Source organism: Anser brachyrhynchus, assembly GCF_964034855.1.
Source record: "Anser brachyrhynchus genome assembly, chromosome: 9".
Taxonomy (NCBI): Eukaryota; Metazoa; Chordata; class Aves; order Anseriformes; family Anatidae; genus Anser; species Anser brachyrhynchus.
Genome location: NC_137703.1, coordinates 10,424,703 through 10,444,619, shown reverse-complemented (window position 1 = coordinate 10,444,619; position 19,917 = coordinate 10,424,703). Strand labels below are relative to the sequence as shown.

The window sequence follows — 19,917 nt, the reverse complement described above, 5'->3', positions numbered from 1 at the left end:
CTTGACGGAAAACTTGATGCTTACGGGGAAAAGAGGGAAGCCTAGCAATGTCCTCTTCTATTCATCCCAGACCTTAGAAATTAGACCCAAGTCATGCATATTCTTCCAGCAGAGCTCAACTGACTCTATTCCTCTGTAGAGTACTTAGGATCTGTGCATCTCTCTGCTTTCTGGAGCACTTAGGCTGACCTAAGCTAGTCACTAACTACAGTCTGACCCAGCCACACAACTGATGCTACAGAGACAGCAGCTCTCTACCTGCCAGCGTCTGTCTAGGTAAGGTCTGCTTCCAAATTACCTCTGTGATGCTGACTTTACACTGATCTTCCCCCTGCTATTCCTGTGTCAGCGTGGGGCCGACAGAAGGGCTGTGGATGTTAGTGGTGGAGAAATGGAGGCACGTTTCTCTTTGTTTCACAGAATCCCTTTTTTGTGGGCTTTCACCAAATATAAGCATAATAGCTGATGTTAGCAGGCAGCTAGAAATACATTACAGACCTAGATGGGGTGAATCCAGACGTGCAAGCATCATTAGCCAAGGGGGAATTTGCAGTCGGGGGTATGGAATGAGCAGCAGTCAAAAGGAAAGAACGCAGCTCAAGCGTTCGCTGTTGGCCCAGCCAGGCCCTCACCTGTTGGGCTGTAACGCTTCACAGGTTGCACCGCCAGCGAGCCAGCCTGCAGCCCTGGTCGGCTGAAAGCCAACTGCTGGGCTATGCTGCATCGCTTGAAACGGCATTTACATGGAATGAGGGTTTTATTACATGGATGTGGGAATATCTTGCTCCATGTGGACATACCACAAGCTCATGTGCATCGGTAATAATGGAAGACAAATCTTGCATGTAGTGCCCGGGAGTTTCTCCAGAAGATGGTTTATTTTGGTGGATGTTACTATAGCGATCGAATAGTCCGCCTTTGTTCTCTGCAGAGCTTAAGCAGTACAGCGCAGAGGAATGGGACTGAAAGCCAATTCTGAGTCCTAGGCTTCAATCAAAGTCCCTAAAGTCGAAATGTCTCAGTAGGGGTGCTGGCCAGAGCTCGCTGTGCTCACTGTGATCCAGATCTGTTCTCCCATGCAGCAGAGCTGAGGATGAACCTGAAATGACTACAGACATCATTACTGTGGGTAAAATTTGGAAACAGAGGGAATCAGTGCTCCAGTCCCATGGTCATTAGATGTAAGACCCAGGTATTGTGGTGCAAGAAGCAGAAGCTGGACAAATATAATTTTTGTGAGTCTCTCCACTACTTTAATCGCTTCCCTTTGAGTGGGTACATGTAACCTGTATCGCTGTGTGTTCTGCTGATGCCAACCAGCGTGGTATTCGTGTTTTCCAAGTAATTTGTTAGTAATGCCTCATGCCACTTACAAAATACTGTGGAGGGGAGGACAAGGGGAATTTAAAAAATCATTTGAGGTCATTCAACAACCTGCTGGATAGGCAAGTATTGATGGGAGATCTCAAGTCCATGTAGAAATGCTGGGAAAAGCTGGCTTAGAAAGACCCACAGTCCTATATTGAGGCCTTGGCCATGGTGTGAACAGACAGCTTCTATTCACGGGAGTTTTTGCTGAGTCTTAAATACTTTAACGTTTTCCAGGGTAGCCAATATATTCAGTGTGCTTGCTACAGGTTTGGTTCCCAGTGTGGCTGTGTAAATCTGCACACACGCAGCAGTTCCCACTGAGCCGTGCAATGCCTGGGGCACCGTCCAGCAGACTTAGTTCTTGTGCTAAATGTTTTTCTTGAGCCTGTTACATCCACTCCTGGAGCTTCCTTGGCACAAGCAAAAGTAAAAACCTCAGATTGTCCCAAACTGATTTCTGAGCTGCTACTCTGGGGACACGTGGTAAGGTTACACTCAGGTGGCCAAATCTGCGGAGCTTTTGGTGGCTGTGGAATAAAAATGTCTTGCGTGCTAGGCTGGGGACCCCAGGAGGGAAATCTGGGAATTGGCCTGTTCACACTTCCCCAGCTCTGCACTTGCCGTGTCTTGTCTGTGCTGTGTAAAGACACGGGGGAACTGCACGGTTCAGGAGTGACACGGCAGAGAGGCATGCACAAAGGCATCTGCTTTCTCTCCAGGGCTGCTCCGGAGAATGTCAGCAGCCCCGTGACAGTCCTGCGAAGGAGCCTGGGGGAGAGTGGAGAGGAGCTGGACAAGCACTGCTGGAGATGGCTGCTGGTTATAGGGTGAAGCAGATGAATTAGCGGGTGCCCAAGCAGTGTGAAGGAGGCAAGGCAATGGCTGCATCTCAAACCTGAGGGGTCCCTCTGAGCTGAGGAGAAGCGAGAAGGGGCAGCTCTGTGGGATTGTGCACGGGGAAAGACAAAGCTGCTCCTCAGGGTAGAACAAAGTTTTCCAGCAAGCGTGAATTGACCTCTTGCTGGCGGGCTGACGACTGAGAAGTCACTCCTCTCTCAGCAGGAGGATGCACGGTAAGTGGTTTTCAGGGATTTCAGCCTGTCTGCACCTCTTTATTAGATCCTGATCCCCTTCCCAGTGCATGCTGAGGAGCCCGACCAGCTTCCCTGGGGACAGGTGGGGCTGGTCACTGCAGGACCGGCTACGTGCCGTGCTTGAACGGAGGCAGCTGCTGGCTTTTTGATTTCTGGTTTTGGAGAACATGTGTGGGAAGCCTGAACGCTGCTTTAACGAATGTCTTTTAGCCCCAGTGACTCACTGGTGCTGATTTCTCAGGAAGTGCTGCTCTCCTGGGCCCACCTGGGAGTGCTGCAGGGAGACCCACCCCTGGGGTGCTTGCCAGGGCCTAACTGGACCTAACGCTGCTGGGTTTGCTGCAGGGAGAGGCAGAGGTGGCAGGAAGCCTGTTTCTGTCCCTCCTGAGTAAAGGGCCTTGTCCCCCTGAACCCTGGTGACAAATCACTTCAAAAAGCGTGCCGCTTCCGACAGGTCCCAGCAGCCCTCCAGGGGGTCCCGGCCATGTCCTTAGTCCTATTTTTTCTGGCTAACTCAGGTAAAAAACCCCTTTTGGGCACCATGCTGGGGCCAGAGGTGGGGATGAAGTGCTGGAGGCTCCCAGGAGGGGCTGTATGGGGAGGGGGCCAGCAGCATCTCTCCGTCTGGACTCCCCCTATCATGGCGGTGCCGCCCTCCCTATCTCTCCCCTCCCTTCCAGGGCCAGGCCAAGCTCTTCCTCCTCGCCAATTAATGCCGAGGTTGGGCGCCGCTGATAACAATGAGGGACTGAGGGACGTTGGCCGTTTATCTCCCTGCATCCTTCAGGCCGCAGCGTCCCCCGGCCTCGCCCAGGCCCCAGCCTGCCCTGGGCTGTTCCCCGTGGTGACGGGCTGGGTTTTCGGCCCAGCTCTGGGCACACCTTAACCCTGGGGTGGTGGCAGGATGGGAGAGGTCTCTGCAGGGCTCGGGGTGTTTTCTTGCACGCTCTGACGGGATCAGTGGGCCTGAAGGCCTTCGCCCAAGGGTGCTGATCTTTCCTCAGGGTGTCCTCACATGGGAGCAAGGCTCTTTTGCTCCACTAGTGAAGATACGTGGTTTTGTTGCACCCAGTGCAATGTGTTTTTCTGGCACTGGTGGGACTGGGCTGGCCCCGTGCTCTGTGCCTCAGTTGCAGAGAAGCCACCCCAGGCCCTGCAGCTGGGTTTCTGCTCAGGCCTGGCTTCACTCGGCCTCTGAAATCCTGCTGTGCGTGGGCAAATGGCCCAGCTGGCAACAGCCCAGGCTTGGCGTTTTGTGCTGGGGTCTGTATTTTCTGCCCGAAACCCTTTGGAGACCAGCTAGTCAGAGGCCCTCGAAACCATGAACCGCAAACATCCCAACCCTATGGGCTTGGTCTGATAGGCCCGCCGCCCCATGTGTGTGCACGGGGGTGTTTAGGCAACACACGCGGCTGTCTTTCCTTTGTGTTGGCAAAGCACTTGCAGAAAATGGATGGCGGAGGGTCTATGCCATAAGGGTCCAGGTGAGGTGGGTCCTGGTGTGCAGGATGGCACATGGGGGGCCACCCCGGGGCTCACTGCCTGCAGCCTTGGCTCTGGGCCGGCCGAGGGGAAGGGCAGAGCCCTTCGGTGGCAACAGCATCCTCAGCCAAGGGTATAAATAAATTGCTGCTCTGGTGACCTAGGGAAGAACTGCCACGCAGGCGGGGTTAATTGTCAGCAGAAATTATGGGGACATTGTTCCTCCGAAGATAACCTACAAGGGATGAAGCATGGAGCAATTTTTTCCCCTTCAAAGTGAAGGAAAAAGACCTGAAATATTGGTGCGGTGTCTTTGTTCTCAGCATTAGGCTGGCTCTCCCAATTAATTGTTTTTCTTCATTTCTTGTCAATGAGAATCAAGATGGATGAACTTTTTGTTTCGCCATCATGTCTTCCCAGAAGAGCTGAGATAGCTCTGGTAGGGCCGGGCAAATTCTCTGTTTACTTTACCTCCACACAGAGACGATTTTATCTTTAACTTACACACGAAATCTAGGGTCCGAAGACGGATTGTCATTTTTGGCTGGAAAGCCTTGCCGTTACTGCAGCCAAGCCTGGCCAGGTCTGTCAAAATGGGAAATGGGTCTCTGGGGATGGTGGCTTGCAGTGCTCCCTTCTGGCACCTCACCTGGCCCCAGGCACAGTTCCTGCACAGGTAGCAAAAAGGGTGAGGAAGGGGATTTAATGAGGCTTTACCTCTCCGCCCCTGAGTATGTTCACCTGGAAGAAAACATCAGTGTAAAGTGGGTTTTTCTTGCACTTCTAGGGGGCAACTTCAGCTGGTGGCTCAGCTGGTCTCTCCTGTAGCGATGTCCTAGGAGATCTCTGCCACCAGCAGCAAAGGCACCATGGACTGGTTCACCGGGATGGAGGAGCAAGGAATGCGCTGGAGGACTCCTTTCTCCAGCCCAGGAGGTGGCTGTGGCAAGGGGATTTAGCAGGGATCTGGGCAACCCACATCTCCTCTTCTGGTGGACACCTGGGGGCTTTTATTGCAGGGCACTAGGTTGAGCCCTGGACCCTCTGTCCTCATCTATGAAGTCCTGCTGGGAGAAGGAACCTCTGGCTCCTTCCATGCCAGGCTGTGAGGCATCTGGGAGCTGCCTCCACCATTTTCAATGGAGCTGAAAGGGGCTTTGGGGGGAAGGTAGGGGTGCCCTGCACACCCAGCAACTGGTCTCTGCTCACTGGGCTTGTTTGTCCTCCTCATTCCCTCTGCACTGAACGGGCCACGAGGCTTCTGGATCTCGAGGAGAGCCAGGTTCACCCCTCTGCCTCCTTCCTGCATCCTATGGCACAGAATCAAAGTCTCCGTTGTGCCTCTCCTGGTCAAGGACTTTGGTTACAGAAAATTACTGGAGAAGGGTCTGCACATAAATAGCCTGGCATGGGGCTGACCGCATCCTTTTGGGTGAGGTGGGGACACGAGCTGGTGGCTCGGCAGCAGCTACATCCCAGGGAGACAGAGCAGCTTTATGATAGCCTGATGCTGTGGAAAACAGAGAGCTTTTGCAATTGCATTGCCCCAGTTTTCCTTGCAGAGGGCCTTGAGGGTCACACTGCCGTGTAACTTGAAATGTGAGCAGTGTTTGAACAGCAGGGTACCCTGCCTGAGTGCAGGACCGTGGTCCAAGCAAACTTCTCTGCTCCCGGGCAGTACCAGCAGGAGCCAGGCCGTGCTCCAAACCCAACCGGCAATAATGTGCCATCCACCAAAACCTGACTGATTGATTTATTGTCCAAATGCTCCTTCAAAAGTATTCACTGAAAATCCAAGCCAAAATCATTTTTAGCAACTAAAAACTGAAGTTTGACTCAGAAAATAACAGGATGTTTAAGTTTTGAAAAATGTTCCCCTCTTGCCTGCTTGCTTTTATTTTTAATGCGACCACTTGGAAAGGCTACTGAAAGAAGAAATTCCCTGCAAAATCTTCCACTTGGGCATAGAAAATAGCGAGCTGTTTTTTAATTGAGCAGCAGGTTACCGTCCAGCCCAGCACCTGCAGCCAGTCCCAGGAATATTCAGTTCCGCAGCAGAGGCAGTGCCACCTGTCCCCAGGAAAAAAAAAACTACAAACAGGGAGCCGGATGATGCCAGCTGATAATGTTTCATAGTGTTTCATTTAGAATTCAGATTCATTTAGTATACAAATCGCCAAACCCAGAAGCTCTAATTGCCAGATCAGCCGTGTACCCAACTGAGCACTCAGCAGCGCACGCAGTAACTACCCCGCCAGTCGGAATGGTAAACGTCGCGCGGTGAGCAATGGGAACACAGCCCAACAATGGACACAAATTGCCTAGCACCTCCCTGGTGCTTTTTAAAGATGCTCCTGTGCTTTCTAGGAATTCAGGCAAGATGCTAGGAATTTCCCACTTCTTTTTTGGAAGTTCTTCATTTTTTATTTTTTTTTGAATATCTGTGTTCTTTTGAGGAATTACGAGATCTTCGCAGGAATTACAGGCTGGAATTCCAAGGTGCTTTCTGAACATCTTGGTGTACTTCCTGGGAATTTCAGGATGCTTTTTCTTCTAGAGCTTTCCAGGCCTTTCCCTATCCTTTCTAGGAAATTTCAGGTGTTTTCTAGGAATCACAGAGTCATTTCTAGAAATATCTACATGCTTTCTTGGGATTGCAGAGCACTTTCTGGAAATTTCCCAGTACTTTCTAGGAATTTCCCTTTGCTTTCTAGAAATTACCAACTGCTTTCTAGGCATTGCTGAGCGCTTTCTAAGACTCGCAGTGTGCTGCCCAGAAACATCTTTGATCCAAAGTCCAGGCTTCTAACATTCTCCAAGAAGCCACAGGGCTACACAAATGTCTCTGTTTGCAGCACGCAGCATCTATTTCTAAATAAATAGAAGGGGGCCTACCTATTTTATCTTTGAACAGCAATACTGTGGCAAACCTTAGAAGCACGGCGGTCTGTTGAGCTTCTGCCATGGTTCAGATGTTTTTTCAACGTCTGGAATTCTCAGCACAAATAAATTCAGGGATATGGCAAAACAGAGAGTATCTGGAGTGCTTGAGCAGGGGACGATGCCCCAGTGAGAGAAGCTGAGGTTTGCTGTAGCAATGCACTTGCTCAGGGGGAGGTGGCAAAGGGCTTGCACACGGTGTCAGATGTTCATCTTCCCTTTCAGAACAAGCGTTGCTCCCAGTCGTGAAGCCTCACACCTGATTTTAGCATCGTTAGATAATTCTCCCTGGGTCTCTTCTGCCCAAGCTCAGCCAACACGTTCCCTTTCTGTTGGAACCAGTCCTGGCTCAAAGCACTGCTCTGTCCCTTACCTGGACAGCCACCATTTGAAGAAGGAAGGCATGGCGGGGGGGGGGGGGTAGATCTGCAAAGGCTGCATCTGCCCTGCATAAGGTATTTCACATCTTGTTTCCCCTTCCCAAAGAGTATAAGTCTGTCTCAGTGCTTCATTCTCAAATACCAACCCCGTGCAGGCTGGCAATGGAGCAGAGCTATTTGCAGCGGTGGTGGGCTGATGATTCCCACGAGTTACGGATGGGGTGCTGGTGCCTGCTCGCCCAGTGTGACGTGTTTCTGTCATAACTGTTTTCCATCACCTCTCTCTTTCCCAACATTTTTCCTATTAAACTGATAATTTTAGATCTGTCGAGAATGTCTAAGGGTTGTTTTTTTTTTCCCTGTGCCTTCAATTAAAAAAAAATAAAATGCGTAAGGAGAAGAACACCCTTAGATCAGTAGCCAAGGGCAGGCTGTGCCCTGAACCACATTCATACTGAAGCGCCAGTGTTGGGAAGTTAAGGTTTGGCCAGGAAATGGTCTCAGTGGAGAGCAGAGCCTCTGAGCTGTCTGGTGAGATTCGCTTCTGGTTTCTGGGAGGTTATTACGGTCCAGAATCTGTGGCTGGGGCAGATGCAGAGCACTGCAGACTGTTCTGGATGCCTCTTTTGGCAGCCTTTTAGAGGCAGGAAGATGGTGCCGTGTTGTGTCTGGCTGCGGTGGGGAGGCGAGGAGGGCATGAGTCTTCTCAGGAGTTCACCTGAGGTATGGGCAGAGGAAAACACAGCTGTGTAGGTGAGACCAAAATCCCAGACAGGACATCACTGGTGATACAAAGTGATTTTTTCTGTTTCTAGCAAATCTTTACTAGAAAAGTGGGTGCCTGTGGGTCTCTCCTTGGATGGCCTCTGCCTCTCCACAGCGCGGGTTGTGGCAGGGCTGTGTGGCTCTCTCAGCCACCAAAATGAAAGCCCCTCTTCCTTTATCTAATAACTTTGTTAAATTAATCTTGTGCAGTAAATGGAGCAGGTAACCTTTGGCCATTTTTGTTTTAAACAGAATGGGAATTACAGTTGGAGTTCACATTCACTTAACAGACCGCACCATAGAGGTGCGCGGGTGTGGATATTGTAGCACGTGGCATTAAACTTTATTATGAAATTGTTCAATTGTGCATCCAAAAGCTCTGTTTTCAGGCCTGCAGAGAAGATGGCGCCCAGATTTTCTCCACAACTTCTGGACTGTGCGGGTTGTAAGGGAGCTACAAAAACTGTACGGTAATACGGCGTGTCATTTTTTTGTTTGTTTTTTTCAAATTAATTTGACCACGAACACCCTTCAGATAAGTTTTTTAAAAAGAGACGACTGAGAGAAAGCGACCGTTCGGCAGAACAAGCCCGAGGCTTCAGACGCCCAGAGCCGCCCACATCCCGCCCACCCCCCCCCCCCCCGGGCCGCCACACAGCGGCCGCCATCACGGCGAGGCCGCCGCCACCCCCTCCACGTGACGCCCGCTCCCCACTTGGCATTGGCCGAGCGCGATCACGTGCCGCAGGAGGGCGGCGGGGTGTGCGGCCGCGGTTGCCACGGCGACCGGAGGCGGCGGCGGCCCGCAGGTAGGCCGCGGCCTGGCCCGGCCCGGGGCCGCTGTGGGGCCGGGGGGCTCCGGGGCCGCTTTGGGGCTGCTTTGGGGCCGCTGACCCTCCCCTCGTGCCCTTCTCCCTTCCAGGTGTGTCGCCGGTGAGCCCCGGCGGTGCCGCTCGGCGATGGGCGACGTGCTGGCTTACGAAGCCGAGCTGCTCGGGCTGGTCAGAGAGGTTGGTGCGCGCTTATTTTCCCTTTTTTCGCCCTTTTTTTTTTGGTTGAAATGAGCAAGGGGGGTTTCAGAGAGCTTGTGTTCGGGAGCAGGGCGGCGTAAGCGCTGCGTGCTGTGGGTGTGCAGCCGGGCAAGCGTTTGGTACGCCTGGAAATCCCGGGTGCCGTCACGCTGTGTGGGTTCGCAGGGCTTTATGTGCATTAAATGCCAGCAGCCACGCGTCTGATAATTTAAAAGTATCTATTGTTCATCGTAAATGAGGCTTTTGTTAAAGGGACAGTTAAATTGGTTGGATCCCGGACAGCTCTGGGGCTCAGGTCCAACCTGTGGTACTGGTGAGAGCCTTGAGCCAGGTGGCTCGGCTGCCACCTGATTTTGTGCCTCTATAAAATTGCAGAGGCACGTGAACACCCCAGAAATGACAAAGCTCAAGCTGAAGTCCTGAGACCACTGGTCTCCATGGTTTAATGCCAAATCAGGGTTCTCTAGCTAGGTGCTCATCTACCTATATTGCCCTTTAGGTGATATTCTGAAGCGTGAAACAGTCCTATGGAAGAAAAAAATGTGAGAGAAAAACTTTAAAGGGTGGTCATCTCTCTGGTAGTTTGTGCTTCTGCCTCCCAGATAAATTGGCTAAATGGGATGTTTATGATTTGGAACAAGGACACAAGCTGGGATCTCTGTTGCTTGTTACTGTCACATTCCTTTGATCAGCACAGTCTCACAGACCCAAAGCGAGCAGCAAACCGTCAGCCTCCCACGTGCATTGTGTGCTTGTGTGACCCAATTTGCTGCACAGTTCTGCAGGCGCCAGCGCTGTGATCAGGAGCGGCAGTCAGCTGCTATTGTGCCCAGCTTTTCCCAGGCTGCCTGTTGAAAGCTTGGACTCTCAGCCTAGAGAGTTTATTGAAAGGCAAAATATTTTGAAGCCTAATTTTTTGTTTGTTTGTTTCTCAGAGAACAAATCTAAAAAGTTCCAAGTACTCAATCGGTAACGTAGTACTGTTTATGTTAACAGTGAAGAAAATAAATGATTCTTGTTCTCTGTGGCAATGTTGGACACCCAGATCAACTTTGCAAGGCAAATTTTGATGTCTCGCCACAGCAACCAATAACTAAAACTCATGAGATGGGGAAGGAGAGGGAAGACATGTAATATCATGACTGTACGTTGTGGGAGGAAGAGAGAGGGCTGTCCTTCTCTTCTTCAGAAGAGCAGTGCTTGGTTAGCTGGCCGTTGATTTGGCTAATGCAGCTTCACGTATCATGAGTGAGCTGGCTTAGGATTCCAGCTGTGTGGCTGCTGAAGAGAAGATCAGAGTCAAGAATTCTGTCCTCCAAGAACGTTATCTGCAAGGAAGTTATTTACTTTTTTATTCAGCTGAGGTGTTGGCAGTAATGGATTTTCTTTCTTTTTCTTCTCTGGGTGAATTAAGTTACTGACTAAACTGGGGGGCATCATTCTTTTAGAGACAGTGTGCTTGGTTGCGAATACTGTTGTCTCAGATGTAGAAGGAAACCTAAGTTAAGAAACAGTATGTTCTCACCATGTGAGACACAGTTTGTTCCTGTGTGATCTTTCAACATTTGTGGACCATGCTACAGAGGAACTTTTAAGGACTTTGGCGATTCATGGGTCACTCTTTGAAGCACTAATAATCTAAGAAAAATATTTCTGTATGCTTTTATCTTGCAGTATTTGGATTTTGCGGAATTTGAAGAAACTGTGAAGGTATTTGCAAAGGAATGTAAAATAAAAGGGAAGCCTCTACCCAAAACAGCAGGTGTTTCCTTGAGAGATTCAAAAGCCTTGCCTGTTCAGGTAATGCATCACTTGCACTTACTTTGAATAATACTCGAAAGAGTTTAAGACCACTAACCACCATGTGAATTACTACAGCAGTGAGATTACATGCTGTGTCTGAACCAATTCTTACTTATTTGGAGAGGGCTGCCAGCGGTCTTCTTTCAGTGCAGGAACCTTCACATTTGCTTTTCTGAAGAGCTTCAATCCTTCTGAACCTGAGGCAGTAATTTTGGTTCACAGTATTTTAGTTTTTTACCTTGATGTACTTTGAAAGGCTGATTTTCAGATGCTGCAGTTATTTTTTTTCCCTTATGGTAAAGGTGGGTCCCCAGATTGATGTTCAAAAATTATTTGCTTCTTGTATCAATGGGTGTTTCAAGCTCTCAAAGAGATTAGAGATAGTTGGAGAAGGAATATTTAACTGGTCTTCAAATGGTAAGAGATTTTGGATAAAACTTTAATTCGGCATCTCCAGATGGCGCTTGGGTTCTTCATTTACTAGCCTACGTAGCCTTTGAAAAATGTTACTCTTCTGTATTTGTTTTTTGACTGAATGCTTTTGCCCTTTGCAGAAAGATTTGCTAAGAGCCTTTGAAAATGGTGAGCAGAAAGCTTTCTTCCAGCTCTGGGAGGAGCATATTTCATCTTCAGTCCGGGACAATGAACCAGCTGCTCAGAAGCTGGAGTTCTATCTTCACATATACTTTGCTACATACCTCTTGAAACACTCTGTGGGAAAGCCTGTAAGTTTACTTGATGGTTTGAACTTCAAATTGCTGTCATTTGTTTTACTTGATATACTTGTCTTTAGTGCAGATGGCAATGGGATGCTTAGTAAGAAGTCACAGAGTACACATTCAGATTTTGGGCAGCAGTCCACATTTTAGATGAAAGCAGACACTCGTATTGTGAAGTACAGAGATTGAATTTGTTCCTTATTGTGGAGCTTCTGAAATAACTTGGAAAATACCAGTGTGCTGATATTCTCACACCTCTAATTGTATATGCTGAGATTTCAAACTTGAAGTTAATGTCTTTAGGTCTCTACTTACACCTGCCAGCTTTACAGTGCGTTCAGAACAGCAGTCTTCTAAATAAATATGTGGTTTTATTTCCTAGGACAAAGCTGAACTTGAGGAAAGGATTTCTCACTTTAAAGCATACCTTGAAACAAAAGGAGCTGCACTGAGCCAAACTACAGAGTTTCTTCCCTTCTATGCTTTGCCTTTCGTTCCCAACCCTATGGTGCATCCTTCATTTAAAGAACTTTTCCAGGTACTCTGCAGAAATTGTATTTATGATGTGTTTTTTTTTTTTCCCAAGGGATGGTAGGTGTTGAATGATATTTGTTTTGGTAATTGCTTTTATCGTTTCCTCTAACATAAACTGTACAATCATAAAAGAAGACATTTCATGGAGGAAGGGTTGTGAGTGTAATCAATAACAGAGTAACATCTTAAATATATTTATATTTGAGTCTCAAATGGTGTGCTGGCATTAAAAAAAAAATGCCTCTTCTCCTTCCTTTCCACACAACCCTGAAATATGTGTGCTGATGGGAGTCACCATACAGTAGTGCAACTCCACTTACGTGCTTTGAGGACGTTGCCCGGGATATCCCACTATCCACGTGTGTATAGTTTGGTTTTAAAACACGATAGCTAGGCATAAGGAGACTGAAGCAGCTTCATTTAATGTGGAAAAGAGAAAGTCTACTTTATAAGTAATTAAGTAATCTTCCTGTAGCAGAAATTGAGGATGTAATTGTCTTAATTGAGACAATAAGTCAGTGTTCTCTGTGTTCCCTGAGAGGGTTTTTTTTTTTTTTCTTCCCAGAAATACTGGAAGAGCATAGCTGTGTTTAGTGGCTTAGTGACTCTTGCCACAGGCATTTTTACTGCTTAATACGTCTTGTTAACTACGTTTTAGCCTTTGCCTGTGGCTGTTTCAGAGTTCAGTTTTTAGGCACATGCAAGTTCTTAGGCACATGTGAGGTGAGGAAAGAGTATAAAAGTTAGCGTGGTTCAGCTTCAAAATAGATTTTTCATTTCCAGGTGCACTTCTTTCAGTGTTATGATGATCTACGGTTATTCTGTTGATGAAGGGGTAATAAAGCACCTTCACACTGACTGCCTTCTGAGCACCATGCAGGGGGATGCTTAGGGGATGCTGTCTGGAGCTGCCAAGTATCAGTGGCAATTCCTATGGCGAGGGTGCTGCCCCCGTTCCACCTGCTGACAGCTAGTTCCTGCAGCGGAAAGCTGTTTAACTTCTTGGTTACATGGCACCCAACTGGCTGTGCTGCTGCACTCGAACTGGATCAAGAAACTGAGCTGCTTTATTGCATGTGAATGTGCGGGTATAGAGCTCCCCCATGTATGCACGCACATGTACACAGATCTGTTTGTGAAGTACGTGTAATGTTTTGCAGGGCTACATGCTTGATGTGCCCCACCATCCTACCACCTGGACGGTCGTGCTGGCTCACCTAAGGAGCTGTGGGCAGTCACTGTGGTGGGAAGGGATATTTTTAGTCCATGTTGCTGTCACGCATGGCTTGATATCAAATCAAACCTTAATTGTCAGCCCTAGGGCTGACTTTATATGTAGCAGCTGATGAGGAGCTTTAGTTTAACACCAAAAAAGGCATATGCTGCAATTTTCCTTTGGGACTAGCTATAAATAATGAGATGTGCTAGTTGACCTCAGACTTGGAATATGACTACTTTTTTAATTATACTTAGCAGCTTTTTTTTTGTTATTGTTGTGGAATGCCTTATCTAGGACAAGATCCTTGGGTTTATTCATAGTAACTCTGTCAAAGCTCTTAGTCCACAGTCACTCGTGTTTTCTTGTGGGAATTGTACAACTCATTCTGTTAGTGTGGAAGCACAGGTTGTTTTACGTTTGAGAAAGAAGAGCAGTGAGTCACTAGTCTACTAAGCAGTGTTCTTACAGCATTTTTTTTTCTTCAGGCATCTGATGCTTTATAGCTGGAGTTCCTTGCTGCTTGTTTAATATATCTTGAAAAATAATACACACTTCTTTCTGTGGCAGACACAGCTCCTTTGGTAATATACGACATCCCGTGTGGTGAGTGCACCACTGTCTTGTTACTGAATTGGTGAATGCAGCAAGTAAATTCTGTATGCTCCCCAACGTGGTGAAATATGGGAAAGTTTGAGCTGCAAGAGCAGCTTGCAATGCATACAAATACAGCAGTAAACTAGGAAGCCCCTGCTATTTTTTGGAGTACGTTGCTTTTTCACTTGTTGGAAGATAACTGCTCTTTCATCTGTTGGCTAGCTTTTAAGCAGAAACCAGCTGAACTGAAGGTTTGAAAAACAAGAAATGAGTAATCAGTAGATTCTTAGGTGTATTTTTTTTTCCTTAAGTATTATTTTCTTGTGCTTATGAGACAGAGACACTGTGTGAGACAGAAAACAGTATTCCAGTTAGTGGCTGATGTGTTAGTCCAGATTTTCGTACATGAGTCATTTTTTTTCTTCAAATGTGTTTTGGAAATGTTGTACCCTGACCACTGATGTCATGCCATGACGCTTGCAGTAGTTACAGACAGAATCTAAAGTCCCAGATTTTGTCAGGAATGAAAGATGACTTCAGTGATTTCCTTTTGAAGAATGGAAAATAGCTCATTTTGTGCTTTATTTTAAAAATGTTAAATTCATAGCATCTTTTTATCAAGTTGCTTGTATTTTAAAGGTACTTGTAATCAAAAAGCAGTTGTTGCATATTCATACAAGGCACCAATACTGTGTGATAGTTTTCTAAAAACATGATGTGGCTTTAGTTCCGGTATAAGTCTCGTATAGAAATAACACTGAATTTACTCTGGTGTACTTTTATGAGTAGTTAGCAACCACATTCACTTCGGTAACAGTGAAAGAAAATCTTTTCACTACAATGTTGGCTGCCTTGTTTACTAGTGGAAGGTTGCTGTGATCCAAACAGTACTTCCAGCAAAGTGTACATATTTGGTGAACAGCTGTCATCATTTGTTTTTCTTTTGAAGGATTCTTGGACATTGGATTTAAGGACAAGATTGGAAAAGTTCCTGTCTCTGACTCTCAAAGCCAGCCAGACTCCCAGGCTTCTCACTTTATTTGTATCCTTTTGAGAAAATACTTTGAAGATCATTAAAATTACTGTAAAGAGACAGTATAATTTATCAGAAGAGCATGCTGCTAAGATCTATTGTACAATTGCAGTAACATTGCAGTTTAGTGTTTTTGGTATGAAACATTCAAAACTCTACATTCAAAAACAAACTTTTGAGAAAGTTATGCAAAGACAATGTATAGATCCATATGAAACTGCTTATTTATTATATGACCCTTCTCTGCTTCTGTGTGTGATGTACAGAATACCCCAAAGCCCGACTCCTCTCTCTGTGTTTGTAAAGCTCTTTATCTTTTCAATTAGCCATTTCAGGGACTAGCTGAAAGTTTTCCAGGGCCTTTAAGGGTTCCAGAAATTACTGTTTTATTAAATGAATTGTCTTTCAGACTAATTTTTCATATAACAATATTGTTTAAGCTGTGTTGTCAGGCCTAATTTGCAGGCTAACTAGCTGTATGACAAGATAATCTCCATTTTTGGTCAGCAGAGTTAAAGGCAAGGCAGAGAGAACTAAACTGGAGTCTTTGTTTCTGCCTATGTTTTCTATTTTAAAAGGCCAGGTTTAAAATCATTTTCCTCCTACATCTTACCCCATCCTAAGACATCATGCCACAGTGGTGTTGAATGAGAGCTGAAAATGATATTCTTCCTGCATCATTCTGTTTGTCAGGATAGGGAGCAGTGATCAGAAGAGTCTGCTTTCACTTCCATGTTAGAGCAGTTTGTGTGTGTGTGTGCGCGTGACGTTGAACATTTAAATTTCTCTCTGTTTATTCATCTTTATGTAGTAATATACTGGATCCAGACTGAACCCTAAATATTTGTTAGAATGTATTGTTTGCATATTTGTATATTGATTTTATGAGCAGTTTGACTTTTTTTTTTTTTGTTAATACATTTAGTCTGGATTTACCATATTTTCAGATTTGGATCTTGTATGCGTGAAGGTCAGCAAAAAGTCTCACGTTTCTATATAACATTGTGCACTTGAAAGATTTTTGTGTGTTTATTTTGATTCATTTATTATAGATTTTCCATGAAGCATCAGGCATGGGCTGTTGCCTGGGGCTGCAGGAATATTTGGCTTGGTCGGGTGTGCTAGTTGGTTGAGTTTCTCATTCTACCTCTGGAACAAACGCATGCTTGAAATGAAGTACATTTTCCTGAACAGCTCCTACTCGTACAACAGAAGGAGAATGGACAGTGCAACAAAGGTAAATGTGGAGATGTGGTAAGGATATTCTGTAAGATTATTAGGTATAATAGTAGCTATAAATGTAGCGGAAAGGAGGCATACAGTGACAGGTAAATGTTTTGGTGCATGTCAAAAAGTCCTTTGAAATCCATACCCCTGTTTTGGTGATAGCTATTGCCAGGCTGCTTGAAGTCCGTGGGGCTGAGCACAGGGATGTACTGGGAATGGGAGGGGCCTGTTAGTGGGATTTGTATTTTATCTCTGTTCTGTCTTGAAATAAAATTATAGTAAAAACAAACGGATAACTCTGTACAAAGTGCATGCCAGCTCTCTGTTTCTAGTTATGATTAAAATAAGTTTCCTCAGATTTGTTTCCGGTACCCACCTATGTCTATCTGCATCTTCCAGGCTTCAAATCTCAGTCCTTTACTCTGAAGACTGTCAGACCTTCTAAGAGAAAGTAGATTTTTGTTCCTATTCGCTTATCCTGTTTAAACTCTTAAAATAGTACAATTTGGTAGGTCCTAAGAATCTCTTAATAAGAACGTCTTAAATATTTTAAGTAGGCTGTTCATAAACACTTAACTAAGTAACTTGGGGTCCTTTAAAATGGTAATTTCAGCGCTAAATCCCATTAGATGCAGATGGCGCTTGAAGTATATGCGCTTTAAAAATCAGTTCAATAAATAGAATTGAAGGTCCTAAGTCCATTGCATTAATTTTTTCAATTGACTTTTTGTGTTCAGTTTGTTGATGGGAATTTGCATGAGCCCAGCTTGGGTTCCTAAAATTACTTTTCCTACTCAGTTGTTTTAATCTGTAGTTTTTCCTTGAGAATTTATTACTTATATATTGAATTAGAAAGAAAATGAAGGTCATCTCCCATTGTGAGGTTTGGGTATTTTCTTTGTAAGTTTGTGCTTTACGTTGTTAGAATTTCATAGAGTAATAGATCTTTGTTTGCTAAAAGTCACTTTTTTTCCTTGTCATGGAGATTCCTGAAGGCGATAATTCCATACTCTGATTCAAAAGACATAACTACTTGATTGGGCCTGAGTTATTTAGGGTCTAATTATTTTTTTTTTATTTTGCTAAGTTCTGTTCTCTGTACGAGTACAGAGACTGTCATAGTATTGACTCCATGCAGTCTTAATTTGTAGATCTGTTTCATGCCTTAGAGTTTGAGTCAAGGTGGATTTTTTGTAAAGGCTATTTGAGGTCTGTCTCGTTTGAAGGTACCGGGTCTGAGACGTTAATTCTGCAGTATGCTTCTTGGATCACGTGGGATCTGCCGTATGTACTCACTGCTGAAGAATATTTACATTATCAGTGAAGGAGAGAAATGTAAAGAAAATTAATAGGTAACATATGAGTGAAGAGTGGTATGGCAAAGAGTCCTTTTAAACAGCCTTTTGTAATAGTTGCCAGTCATTAGTCTCACATACTGAAGCACTTCAAGTTTGGGTGGGATGGCGCACGTCCTTTTGAAGATGTCCTGGAGAGTTTAGTGTGTGTGCTTTTCCTGATTAACCAGCTACAGTCTCTGGCTCTTCACCTATTTTCCAAACGTGCTTCTTAAGAAGACGTGACAAATGAGCAGAGGTAATTACATACGTGACAGAGCAAGTCAAGAAAATGGGTAGAAACATGCAGTAGTTCAGAAGGTGCCTAAAGCCAGCATCTTCACCTTGCAGAGCCGCTGGCTTTACTGTATGCTGTATCTTCCTAAGCCAGGTTAGTCCTCTGCCCTTTATTGTCCCCTCTTTCCCTCCACATAAAAGTAATGATTGTGGTAGGCGTTAGGTCTGGAGCTTGTTTTTAATCCTCTATAACCCTAGTTTATTACAAGTTGGCTGTAGAAAGCATTTGTCTGTTGGGAGAGAGAAAAAAAGAAAGCAAATGTTGTGTTACTCTGCGCTTCCCGTTACAGGGGCAGTTTGATTGCTGCTGCAATGTCACTTACGGGAAAAGTGTCTTTCAGTGGCAGTTCACTGCTTCCCATTCTGACTCAGATTGCAATGATTTAACGTTTTAAGCAAGCAACTAAATACTAATTTTTAAGTGGGCTGGTAGCTCCCTGATCTGTCTGCGTAAATGCTGGTATTGATTATGGGGATATGGCAGGAATGCAAGGGGGGAAAATGGAGCAGCGTAGGACCAGCTCTTACAACAGCCATCTGTACATGGGTCAGTTACATGCCAAAGACGAAAGCTTCCTGCCTTGCTAATAAGAGAAACTTTCATGAAATATTTTGCCTTTTTTAGTAAAATTACTGTTTGAGAAGATAGTGCTGTAAAAAATGCAAAATATGTCATGACTTTGTGATTCCTCTCTTTGACTCCCTTTTCTCGGTAAAGACCAGTGTTTATAACTGATAATCCCTGGATTTAACAGAAAAGGGGTAAATTGGCCTGATTCTCAATTGCTAAGACTAGCATTCATGAGCTGTGTTGAGAATTGGTTTTGTAGTTCTTCCTGCTGGCTGTAGTTGGAAGATGTATTTTCATCGCTGGAAATTTTCTGTACTAGTCTACGTAAAGCAAGCAAATGATGAGAAGATTTATGTTTCGTGACTTGATGCTTCAGACTTTCCTCTGAGTGAAAGTCACGCTCTGGATATATCCCCTGGAAACTTCTGAGTTGAAGTTAAATAAAAACGTATTCCAATTTGGTCATCCAAGCGGAAGAAGAATGTGCTGAAGAGCAGCTTGCTTTCTATAATGGGTGTTCTCAGGGTCTTAATGCGTTTAGTATTCTTGTTTTGGAGCTATATGGTACCAAGGCCGTGGTAATTGTTTATCAGTGGTGGCTATAGAATAAAAATTAACTCAAAGTTGTATGATTATTATCAAGGAAGAAAAATTTGGGTTTTCCTTGGAATCTATCTTAGCTCTTATTTTTAAGCGCATTTTGCTGTATTTGAGCACCACCTGTGGTTTGACCCAGCCTCTGTTATTTCACACAGGTTTTTGCTCCCTCCAAGGAAGTATATTAAAAAAAAATACCATTAGGGTTGCTAGATTTGCAGTTGGATAAAAAGCATCAGTCACAAATCCTGCAGGCGCAGAGTGCCAATTCATGAATGATTCTCAGAAAGGAGCCACTCTAAGAGGGGAGGTGGCTGTCAGAATAAAATAACTTTTCTTAAAAACTCATAAATCAAAACATATAGATTAGAATTAAGAAAATGTACCTTCTCTGCATTTTGTGCTTTATTTTAAGACTGTAAATTTATAGCTAATACACTTTTTTTCTCCAAAAGATCCCATAAAAAGTTCATTTTGCTAAATTTTCTGAAAGTAGAAATAAGCTGTTGTGCCATCTATTGCTTTTCATATAAATGGGATAAAACCAGCCTATTTCAGAAACACTGTAAATCCACAAGATATATCAAGATCAGAATTCAAAAAGCTACCTAATGACTTACCTTTTTCGTTTATAATGACAGTCTTAAGGGCAGTTCTACCTGAACAGTAATTTTTGACAGCCTTGTCTCTGAAGTCCACGTGTTTATCGCTTTAAGAAGCAGTTTGTCAGCAAGTAACTTCCTGTAGAGTTGCTTGGGCGATATTTACACGTAATTAGTATATCGCTATCTGCAATATAACTTGACGGTAGAAGACAACTTGTGAAGGCTCTGCGAGATAAGCCGTGGTACTTAGATACCGCTCCCACTCCCCGTTCTTCACTCTGCTGATTATTACCATCTGTATGCAAGCCGCCGTGGAACAGA

The 19,917-nt window shown here is 45.2% G+C and overlaps 1 protein-coding gene across 1 annotated transcript in view; it reads left to right on the top strand.

The window, feature by feature from the left end:
- The first annotated feature begins 8,693 nt into the window (after positions 1-8,693).
- Positions 8,694-19,917, top strand: part of ARMC9 (armadillo repeat containing 9) — a 64,536-nt gene continuing 53,312 nt past the window's right edge. The window contains 7 exon segments of the mRNA XM_080604459.1: positions 8,694-8,841; positions 8,955-9,042; positions 10,738-10,863; positions 11,421-11,591; positions 11,968-12,123; positions 14,882-14,974; positions 16,178-16,202. Of these exon segments, the coding sequence (XP_080460585.1) occupies positions 8,992-9,042; positions 10,738-10,863; positions 11,421-11,591; positions 11,968-12,123; positions 14,882-14,974; positions 16,178-16,202 (622 nt within the window). The 5' untranslated portion in view covers positions 8,694-8,841; positions 8,955-8,991.